At 47.4% G+C, this 11,212-nt stretch overlaps 1 protein-coding gene across 1 annotated transcript in view; it reads right to left on the bottom strand.

Annotated features, from left to right (window-relative positions):
* Nucleotides 1-14: 14 nt before the first annotated feature.
* Nucleotides 15-11,212, bottom strand: part of PLXND1 (plexin D1) — a gene marked incomplete at its 5' end in the record, with an annotated part of 94,448 nt that continues 83,250 nt past the window's right edge. Inside the window, 6 exons of the mRNA XM_026074995.1 lie at nucleotides 15-2,124; nucleotides 2,805-2,879; nucleotides 3,859-3,999; nucleotides 7,186-7,333; nucleotides 8,820-8,983; nucleotides 9,833-9,937. Coding sequence (XP_025930780.1) covers nucleotides 2,008-2,124; nucleotides 2,805-2,879; nucleotides 3,859-3,999; nucleotides 7,186-7,333; nucleotides 8,820-8,983; nucleotides 9,833-9,937 — 750 coding nt within the window. The remainder of the gene's footprint in view (nucleotides 2,125-2,804; nucleotides 2,880-3,858; nucleotides 4,000-7,185; nucleotides 7,334-8,819; nucleotides 8,984-9,832; nucleotides 9,938-11,212) is intronic.

The raw sequence follows: 11,212 nt of genomic DNA, 5'->3' as shown, positions 1-11,212 counted from the left end.
AGTCTATCATTTGTTTTAAAATAGATATCTATATACACACACACAATTCTGATGCTCCAATTTCTGACAAATGCTTGCGGCATTACTGAAAACTATGGGATGGAGGCCACCTGTCTGCAGCAATGAGTCACCCAGGAGGAGCTTCGGTGGACCAAAGTCATCTGATACCAGGCTGCATCCTTGCCGGCTGGATGAGTAATGGAGGCTCCCCTTAAGACCCTGCCTGAAGTGAGGTAGTAAGTTTTTTCTTTTTTCTGTTTTTGGCAGTTTGAAAATGTGGTCCCTACAGGTTTAGCTTTCATGGGCAGATTGCCTTGGCCTGCATGTGAACTCTGGCTTCAAGCATGTGGTGTTAGCTGTGGTCCTGCATATAAAGAGGGGCCCGAATGATGCTGGAAAGGTCAGAGGTGTCACGGCTCCCCCGGCTGCAGCAAGGCAGGAGAAGCTGCCGGCAGACAGGAAAATGGGTCGCAAAAGCTGGGACGGGGGAGCAAACGCAGAGGGACGGCAGTGCAGTTCCTGGGTCTCGAATGAGCCCTGTCACGCCGCTGCAGTGGGGCGCTGCGTGCTGGTACCAGTTTGATGAGGAGTGAGTATCACACTTTCTATCCTTGCTTGCGACTTGTGATGCTGCAGCTATTCTGCTGGCCCACGTGTGCAATAGCACCAGGCTGTAACGGCGAGCGAGTGAGGTTATGTTCCCTTTCCCTTTGTGCTCAGAGAAAAGACTGCACACGCCGAAATACTGCGCGCTCTTGGTTTCTCACAGGTGATAACCACAGGGTGCTGGGTCAGAGAAAGCAAACAAGCTGGTTTAGAAACAGACCCCAATAGCACCGTCCTCACTGTGCTCATCTTGGTCACAGCTGCCTGTGCTGCCAGCTGGCCCGCTCCTGGGGCGCAGGCGCTGAGCATGGGCGATGCTGCCTGACGAGCTGCCCAGCACGCGGCTCGGTTCTGCTCTGTCCGAGTAGTGTAAGGAGGAGCTGACCCCTGCTGATGTGATTTGTTACCCTGGGCTGACCTTAAGCCCAGGCCATATGTGTGCATGCACCTGCTAAGGCAGGGAGACCACAGTTGCAGGGAGAGGTCTCTTCCCTCACCCACTTAGGTCTGTTTTCCTGCTCCTGGGCAGAAATGATGCCCGTGAGCAGCCGGCTGAAAGGTGGTGTGTTAGGGGGTATTTGCCAACTCCACTGCAAACTCCAGTCCACTGCGCGTGTGGATCTGGGAACCTCGGGGAAGGGGGATCTGCCTTTCCAACACTGTCTAACATCTAACACACTCCCTCCAGCTAGGTAACAGCTGTTTCCATTAGGGGATAAAGTGCTTTCAACATGCCTTAGCTACTTAGGAAGCAATTGCTTTGTCTCAGCCCCAAGTTCCCTGTGTTGCCCAAGTCTCAGATGAAGGAGTGGTTATGTTTACACATACAGTACAAAAATAAAAGGCACAAAAATACACAGAATGCAGCAGATAGTGAACAGCTGAGAGAGTCCCTGGTGTTGGAAACACACAGATACCAGAGGGATAGTGTGGAAGGGAGCTCTGCCATTGCTCTGACAGCCTTTGCCAGCTTTGCTCGTTACTCCCTGAGGCCACCCTTCTGCTTTGCATCTATTGTTACAGCTTCTGCAGCCTGGTCTCTTGTCCGTGAGGAGTCTCCTGGAAACAGGAATGCAGGGAATGACTGCTCAGGAGCTGATTAGAAAGAAGTGGTTAACTGAGTTTGCCACAAGTGTCATGCCTCTGTTTCTGGCTTGAAACAGCAAATAAATTATGGATGCCACAGTGCAGATCAGAGGGTTTTCAAGCTGCTCATAAAAGTGTCTCGTGGCTTCTTGTTACGCGAGGGAGCCCTTCAGCCATGGGCCAGGCCCACCTCCACCGCCAGGCTGGTTTCAGAATGACCCTGACGGGACATAATCCAAGGTGTATCCACAGTCAAAGGCATGTTCCCTATGGCAGTGCAGTATACAGAAGGTCACTTCCAGGGCTGCAGCCAGCCTAGGCTTCGCTGCAGCACTCGTAGATATTGTCTTCCATGAGCGCAATCACTTGCTCAAACTTGTGCTGGAGCTGAGTGCGCTTCGTCGTGGGGTTGGAGTCCAGCGCGGTCACTATCTGCAGGAGACAGGGTATGTGAGGCAGCATCTGTCAGCCCAGCCTCCCCACCAGCCCTGCTAAGCCCAAGTCCCACCGGACCTAGGGCAAGCTCTGGTGCTCTCCAGATGCGGAGAGCCCAGCCTGCAGCACGGCTCCTGTGTGCAGTGCTTCCTAGGCGCTGTTCAGTTGCTCTAGGGCACAGCTGAGTTACTGTGCTGATGTTGAGGTGGATGGGGAAAATACAATGGAAAATCACTGTAATAAATCTGCTCCTCGCAGTGCAGAACTAGCCTGGTATTGCAGGGGTGTAATGGGGTTAGGAACTAGTTGGGGCTGGTGCCTCAGCTGGAAGCAGGGGGTGGCAAACTATTTTGGATGTGGACTGCATCATGGTTTTCTGCCTTCCTAAAAGCATCTGGAGATCTACACGTTGGTCAGATTGACTTCAAACTAGCACAGTGAAACACTGTTAAAATCAGCTGGGAATAGCTGACCTTATCTTCTATCAAGTCATCAACCAAGGAATAACAGTACATCCATGTGTGTGTGCATGTACTGTATATATACATGAGATTAGACAAAAAATAATCTCTTTTTTGTGGGACTGGATGCAGGCATCTGATTACTCACTCACAAAGTACTGCTTATTATTCCCTCCATAGGAAATCCGAGGCCTGAGTACAGCAGAACCAGCTTACCTGGGAGCGGTATCTCTTGGCATATTTGTATATCTCGGCCATGGCGACGTTGGTGTTGAACTCGTTCCGATATTTCTTTACAGAAGACAAAAAGAGGAGAGGCATATTAACCTGATGCAGCAAGTGAGTTCAAGCCCAATCAGCAGGCATATATTAGAACTAGATTAAGAGAAGGTTTAGACTGGATGTTTTTGTTACTGTTGGATTGATGCAGCTGGACTTTTGACTTACTCCTGTAAGGAAGCTGCATTTACTTATATCGGAAATGGTGTTAGTCTTTTTAAAATCAGCCTTAAATGCCCACACTTGACAGCCCTGTTCACCCATCAGTTCTCAAAGCAATCTAAAAGAATGGTGTGGCTTTGTAGCAGGGTAGAGGAACACTGATGGAAGAAACCTGCTTGGTGGCTGAGGCGAGAACGCCGCAGGGAGGCAGTTTGATTTTGACGAAGCCGTGGCAGAAGCCTGGCAGGGTTTGGATCCGGGAGCTGCTGCCAGCTCCTGTAGCTGGTGCCACAGCAGGCACCTGGCAGGCTCTGCGGAGCCCAGGCTCCCAGCATTTGTGCTGGCTGCCAGGGCTGGCTGCCCACGGGCTGCCGGGGAGTCGGGGACTCAGGGCCCTAGCAGTTGGGCAGCCTGGGGGCCAGCTGGCCGGGGAGCTGAAGGCTGCAGAGATCCTTTTCCAAACTTCCTGGCTCTCTGGCACTGAATTTTCCATTAAACTCCTGCTGGTGCCAAAGCTAGTTAGTTTCAAGCTAACTCATGGATGTTTACTGCAGCTCCGGCAGTAATTAAAGATGCTTGGAATTAGGTCAGATGAAGTTTATGCCTGCAAGCTTGAAGCAAAATATCCTTTCTTGTTTCCTTCTTCCAGTGCCTAACAAGGCAGTAGCTGATCACCGCCTAGCTCCATTCCCTGCAAGTCCCCCAACTGGTATTGACTGTCAGTCGGAGGAGGAAAGCGCTCCCCCTCCTGCGGGGTCTGAGTGTGCCACCTGGCCCTGTCCCGCATGGCGGAGTGCAGGCGCCCCGCTGGCCTCCGCATGACGCTTACCCGGGACTCCTCGGCGAGGTGCGCATTCATTTCCTGTTCGCTGAGTGGGGGCATGTCGTGAATTTGCTTGTAGTATCGCTGCACTATTTTCCTATACTCCGGGATCTCCTTGGCATACAGTAGTTTATTGGTTGGGGAGTCCTAGAGTGAGGATGCAAAACTGAAATTAGATATTGTATTGTTTCTGCCTGAAAACTTTTTAACCTGTTTGACTGAAGCGTTGGCCATCAGACACAGACTTCAGCTACAGTTGGGTTCAGGAAACAGCTAAAACCTTTGAGCCTGGCTTTAAACAGACAAGAGCGTGACAAAAAGGCACTAAACTGCTAATGACACAGATGCTTGCACAAATTCAAGGTGCTGCTGACAGTGACCACAGTATACTGTCTGTCTGCACGTGACTATCCACTTTCTCCCTAGTATGAGGTAAAAAGCTGTTATCTTAAATGTGAGTGAAAGTGGTTTAAATGAATATGTCTTAATTTGCAGCAAGAGCAGACTAAAAATGTGCACTGGGTCAGGTGAAGTAGCTTGTTGCCAGGTGACACTCCCTCGATGAGTATAACACAACTGCATTTGATAATACACTTGTGCTCCAAGGCTGTGTGTGGAAATTGATAACAAGTGATGGGCTTTTGCATGCATTTACTCGGGTCTCTTGAACAGCCAGCTTGATTTAAACTGAAGAACAAAGCTCTTTAATGGAGACAAGCTGAACTTTGTCAGTTGAAATGTTGGTCTTGGATTTTTAACGTAGCTTTGATTTATTTTGCATTGGCTAATGCAGCCTGTCTGGCCTATATTCAGTCCATGCAGAGTAATTAAGGGAAAATACTGAGTTCTCTTGATTAATGTCAACTTGGACAAAGCAGTTTTAACCTCCCTGCCGCACTATCAGGTTATACCAGTAAAGGCATAACCCCTCTTGCACTCCTTGCAAACGTAAGCATGAGTGATTCTAACCTCTAGGTAATTCTGCCCCTTTGATGTCATTACCCTGGGAATGAACTTGGCTTACTGGCCATGCGTTGTACCCTGCAGGGCAACAGTCTTGGGCTCCTGGGACAAAGAGAGGAGTAGGATCAGCTTGTCCCACCGCCCAGACACTCGGATGCAGGGACTGTTCCCTGATGCTATGACAGCTGGAGAGAGCAAGCAAAGACCCTTCAGGCAAAACAAGCCAGGCAGGGCTTTAAGCACGGAGACAGCATCTCCAGCTGTACCAGGCAGTATAGGAGGACCCAGCAGTAACGGCAAGCTGCTGCTGCAATAGATAGCCTGGCTAGTGCTGCAGGGCAAATGGGCGCCAGGCTGCAGCACCAGACCCCACAGTAGTTTATTTTCAAACCCAGTGACAAGGTGTTACAGGAATATAGCCAGCTCACAGAGCCTACTTAAAACATTTCTTTTTTTTGGAAATGCAAAAGAAACCAATCCTGCCTCTTTTTTTAAGCCAGTTATTTTTTTAATGTGTATCTGAGTTGTCCAGTCTGTATTATAAAGAGATGGGGGGCTGTTTTATTAACTGCTTACACACTCTAAATGTATAGAGTCTGACTCTGCTCTCGCATTTGTAGTATCAGAAGTAACACTACTGAACATGCTGAAACTTGGGGAAGAATCAGGCCTGGAAAACATTCAGTGATATACTGCGTGTGTATGCAAACTGAGTTTTGTGCTGAGGATTTATTCTTCCCACATTACTCAACAATTCCTTGACTTATGCTATTGTAGTCCTGAGAAATGTTTCCATCTGTTGTCTGACTCCAGCTGACCCCCTCTTCCCCCCATCCCCAGCTTGACAAGGACAAATTGTAGGTGTTTCGTAACAGATGCAAAAAAAAAAGTCCAAAACCCAAACAAACAAAAAATCAAGGGCTCATTAGATCTTCCTCTAGTATTAATCTCTCCCAGTAAAGGCTTCCTGTTGCTCTGTCTGGGAGGAATGCATGAAGCAGGGCCCATCTCCCCCCTCTCCCTAGGGTTGCCTCCACGTCACGCACTGTACGTCCGCCAGCCTCTGGGGTGGGGGGACGGCAAGGGATGATTTACAGCATTTGCTAATAAAACTTATTTATGTTGGGAAGTCTCAAATGTCAACACCACACTCAGCCAAGCCAGAGGGAGAACAGTAAAACACATGCACTCAAAATCTTGCTGCCTTTCAGTCGGAGGGGAGGGTGCACAGGATGCTGATGTGCAGGACAGGAGAGCTGGCCCATGCGTTCTAGAGGTTTGCTGGGGGTGTGCTGAGCTTCCTAAATGGGTGTGCTGAGTCCCTCAGGGCTTCAACTGTGCTCCAGAGGGTTACCAAAGCGTGATGGAGAAACGTCCATCAGTGGGGTGTAGCTGCCATGGATCTGAGTGCTCCTCAGGCAGGTTACAGCAGCTACTTCCAGGGTACTGCTAAATGCTGTCTATGGGATGGTACTGAGTAGTCCCAAAACCTCCAAGTGTGAGTTAGATTGGGTCTGTGCTGCCCAGCAGAGAGCAGAACAAAACCTTCATTCACAAAGGCTTGGTTCACCTCCCATGGGCAGTGGGGATGGTCAGGAGTCAACCTGTGGAGGTTTCTGATGTCAGACTCTCATGAGGTGAGAAGTTGTGCAGAAAACTCCAAATGAACCTTTAACTCTTTCTGTCAATGGTATGTCATGGTTTTCCATTCTGCCACTGGGAGTTTACATAATTTCTTTGCTTCTGTTACAGGATTCCTAGATTAATGCTGTCCCAGGAAAACAGCCTTGACTAAGGGAGCTGAGCTCCAGCTTGGAGTCTGCCCACACTCTGTGAATATGTCCAGATACAGAGCTAAGACCCATCCGTGCACTGTTTAATATGTTATCCCCTTGCCCCAGCCAACAATAAAGACTTTGTCTGCTAACAAACCAGCCTAACTCCTTATGGCCATGGGCCTTCCTTGTTAGGGAAATGTTACAGAAGTTGGGCCGAGTAAGCTGGGTGTAGCTTTTCTGGAACGATGATGGGACAAAAAGATGGTGACACAAGTTGTCAACTAGGTCTCCATCCTCTGAGCTTTGCAGGCTACAGGCTTCTGCCCTTTGTCCATCATACCTGTGACTATGTGTTCCTACTCTGAGTGCTATTTGTGACAGAGAGAGTGCAAATTTTAAGATCAAGTCTGAACAATTAGAGGGGGAAGGACTCATCAAGTCAAAACTTGACCAAATGAGACTGAGCAACTGGATCACAGTCAGTCCTGCTTTAGGGTGTTGGACCAGATGACCTCCAGAAGTCCCTCCCACCTACATTCTTCTGAGTATATGACTTCCTTAGCAGGAATGAGATGTGCTTTGGATACTGTACCTTGCCCAGCTGCAGATCAGACAGGGAGCAGGCATCAATGAAGGCCTGGGCTATCACAGAGAGACAGGCATCTATGTGGTCTGTCTTGTCTATGTCAAAGACGAACTGGGGGTTCTTCAGGATGTTGACCCAAAACCTCAGAGGTAGGCTGCAAAGGAACCAAGCCAGGAACACACACCAGGTGAATTGTTGCATTCCACAGGGAGAGGAGAGTAAAGGAAAAGGCATGCAGGAAAGATATTGATAGAAAGTGAATAAAAGAGATGGAAAAATGTTGAGACAAGTTCTGTTATTTAATCACATCCTGGTAGTGCAAGTTACTCTGTCTAGCTGAAGGGGCAGGCACACATTTTAAATCCTGAAAAGACATTTCTTCAGTCTGAAGCATGAGGCACAGACTGGAACCCTCATGTACAGCCTTTTCTATGAGAGCTTATCCCCCTGCTCCTTTTGTAACTCACTGAGCTAGCCTGTGTGCCAGGAGAGGAACTGGCACTTTTGCCTGCATGTGGCTTTTGAATCAGGTTTCCTCACTTGCTGTTTTGGGTTGGGTTTTTTTTTTTTTTTTTTGTAGGCATGGTGCTAATGTCTGTTTGCATTTTCCCTGTTGTTAGCAGTCACCTGGTTCTCATGGTTGAGCCTGGCCCCATTAACCACGTTTTGTGTGTTATCTTTTCTGTTCTCTTTCATCATTTTCAATATCAAGCTTGCCCCTCCTATCATCCCTCCTCAGAAGCCGACGAATGAAAGCTCCTATAGGGCTTACTGCTACTGGCAATTAAAGACAACTAAGGTTAGGCAAATCTGTAGTTCACATGTTATATCCACATGCTATATGTTATGCACGCTATATGCATGTTATATTCGCAGACAAATTTGTTTTCACTCTTCACATGCTGGGCTAGAAACAGTTACTGTCCCTGAAGCCTCAGAAGAGCTGAGCTTCTCCTCCATGTTCCTGCTAACCTCCCTACTCGCCCTCTGTTAAATTTCCTGGTTTCTTCCCTTCTCTATTTCTCCTCTTCACTCCTCTTCCCCCCTTCCTGCTATTCATAACATCCCTCAGTACAATTCCCAGCTCTTCCCCAGTGCTGCCGCTACCAGCTATTACTGTACCAGCTCCTGGAGTCCTGTGACTACCCTAGCGCCTTAGCTTGGTTATAGAGATAAGTCTGAAAAAGAGCCCCTGATGGCTGAAAAGCCAGAAAGCAAATGAAAAGGAGCCAAATATGCTGATTTCAAAATCTCTGTGATGTTTTAAGGCCTGACATGATTTTGGAACCTGTCTCAGATTCTTCAGTGCTTGGAGCTAACAGTATTGCTGTCTCTTGTCATCCCTTCCCTTTTCTGTTTTCCTTTAATTATTTATATTAGCCTGCCTCTTTGTTCTGTCCTTTATCTGTCTATGCCTCTTCTTTCAGCTCTCTGCTCCCCCGAGCTCTCTAAGCTCTATGTTTGTTCAAAGCTCTCCAAACCTATATTTTGTCTCATCTTTTGGTCCCCCCTCCTTGTTTTTCGAGTTCCTCATTGGTTCTACTTTTAGCAACCTAATGATTAATCCAGGCCACCAAGGCTTTGCAGCTGTTGATCCTGAGAGCTGGAAAGAAAGAAAGAAGACGTCTTCTCTTCCAAACCTGTTGGTCTTCCAGATGTGCATAGTGTCAGGGTCTGTGATCCCTCTTTTCTCTGCTTGCTCCTCTAGGAAGTCAAAGAAATACTTCACAGCCACAGGCGGCTTATCATCTCGGATACTGAGAATGGCTTTGAACAAGTCGTCCAGGAACTTCTGCAGCGTGCCCTGTGGGACAAGTGCACACAATGTAGACTGGGAAAAGCAGCAGCGCCTGAACCCAGAAAAATAGTTTAAGGGGACGGACTGGTGTGCACAAGGGGAAACGCTTTGCTGCCAGCAGGAGGGGAAGAGGAAGAGGATGCTGAAGCAGGGAGGGAAAGGTTTGTTTGTGCGTAGTGATATAATTAGCTTGCATTTGGGTTTAATTTCTTTTGGCATCGAGGTTTTCTTTCCTACTGCTAGGATCTCACATCTGTGATTGTTCTGCACAGTAAATACAAAGAAGCCCGGAGACTGCTGGCCATTCTTGTGATCTCTGCTCCAATGAGACATCATGCTGGGATTAAAGATGGGCTTGGAGCCCAACTGTTGGATCTGAACACTCTCAGAGAATGGGGAAGTTCAAATCTGAATTAAGATCGAACAGACATTCTTCCTGCTCCCAGAGCTGAGCATCTCCATCTCTTTTCCCAGCAGGATCTCTCACTGGGGAAATTCAGCCTGATTTGAATTGTGCATCATGAGTCTTGAAGCTGTCAGCATCCCTTTTATGTGTGGAGAATCCAGGCTAACACTCAGGGAGATCATGTGAGGCTTCATACAGCAACTCTGTTGGTCAAATTAAGAGCTAGAAAGTTGGAGGGAACCCAGAGATCCAGCGGTGCCCAGCGGCCTCCCTGAAGACTTCTCCATATATCATGACAGAGGAGTCCCACTGCCTCTCTAGAAGGACAGGCCCTACAGCGCTCCTTTCCTAGATTAACCCTTCTTGCTACAGAGTGCAAACAACAATCCCACTTGCCATCAATGAAGGTGTCCCAACCTCCTTTGTAGGTGTCCCCCCCCCCCCCCCACCTTTGTGGAGAGCAGCCTGGTCAGGTAGATCTCTGGTAGGACTTTTTTCCTATGGCTCTGTCTGTGGGACTTCTTATGTTCAGTTGATTCATCAGTTGGGAGAACCTGGACCAATACAAAATATACGCTCAGAATTCTTGTCCTTGGAAGTGGCACACTGGATTTTCCTTTAGCTATAGAATTTCAGTTGCATATACAATTCAATTAAAAAGCAGTTACTGTGTTATAAATACATCCTTATATGGCTTTAAAGTGTAATTTATAATACTCATTTTTTTTTCCTGACATTTGTTTCTCTTGCTCTCTTTATTGCTTCTCTCAATCTAAGCAAAGAAAACGAAACGATCACTCTCATTTTGCATTTTAGTCTGCTTGCCTTTCTGATCTCTGTGAAGTACTCCAGTGTGGCTGCAGTTTAGGTTCCCAGAAGCAAAGCACAAGGCTTCCACAGAAACCAACTTTTCTTAAATTTGGAAAGTGCAAGAACAATCAGCCAGTATTCCTACCCTGGCCTTTTTAAAAACAAAAATAAATATTCCATTGGTCAGGTCAGTTAATTACCACTCTATAATGATCTAGCAAGCCATTTAAGTACATCTTGGCATTGCCTCACATGTGCACATTCATCTTCCTGTCCCTTCTCCTCCTTGCTCTGCGTGTGTGTGTGTGTGTGTGTGTGTGTGTATACGTGCGTGCATGCATTGTGTGTATGTATGTACGCTATTTGAGCATGGAAACTTTAGCATAGAAAAAAATAAAGATGTAAAATATTGTTGTTGTCCATAACACATTTTTTCCTAACAGCTTTTAGCAACATTTAGCACGTCGTATTTTCAGAGTGGTGCACAAGCAGGAACTAATAAATCTCCCACAGTCCTGGGAAGCAGGCAGCATGCCAGTTATTCCTATTAGGTGACTTGACCAAGGAAGTTACCAGCTGAGCTGCTCCATGATCAGACTGCAGGGCCAGGCAACATTTCTGAACTCCTGCGGCTGCTGAAAGCTAGATCAGGGCATAACAATTATTTTTCCATCTTGGTAAGTTTTATTATGTCCCATAGTACTGAAGCTTTTCGACAGATAACCTTTCCACGTCTCTTTGGGCCTCTCTGAAGAAAACTAACACGCACTGATCCTGCATGTTCACACACCTGACATTTCAGCTCATGGAGATGAATTAAGTTAATATCAGCAAGGCTGAAAAGATTTTTGTCCTCATCCATCACATATACTGAAAAAACAGGAGCCCAGAGACATAAATGGAGGTGAAAAGAGAGATCACTGCACACACGCAGCCTGCCTGGTCTCCTTCTTTGCTCCCAGTATTTTTCACACTACTGACCTCCAGGGAGAGAAGTCTCCCTGACAGCCAGCATGACA

Source organism: Apteryx rowi, unplaced genomic scaffold, assembly GCF_003343035.1.
Source record: "Apteryx rowi isolate R43461 unplaced genomic scaffold, aptRow1 scaffold_4, whole genome shotgun sequence".
In the NCBI taxonomy this organism is placed as follows: Eukaryota; Metazoa; Chordata; class Aves; order Apterygiformes; family Apterygidae; genus Apteryx; species Apteryx rowi.
The sequence above is the reverse complement of the archived record's forward strand: the minus strand, read 5'-3'. Positions and strand labels throughout refer to the sequence as shown.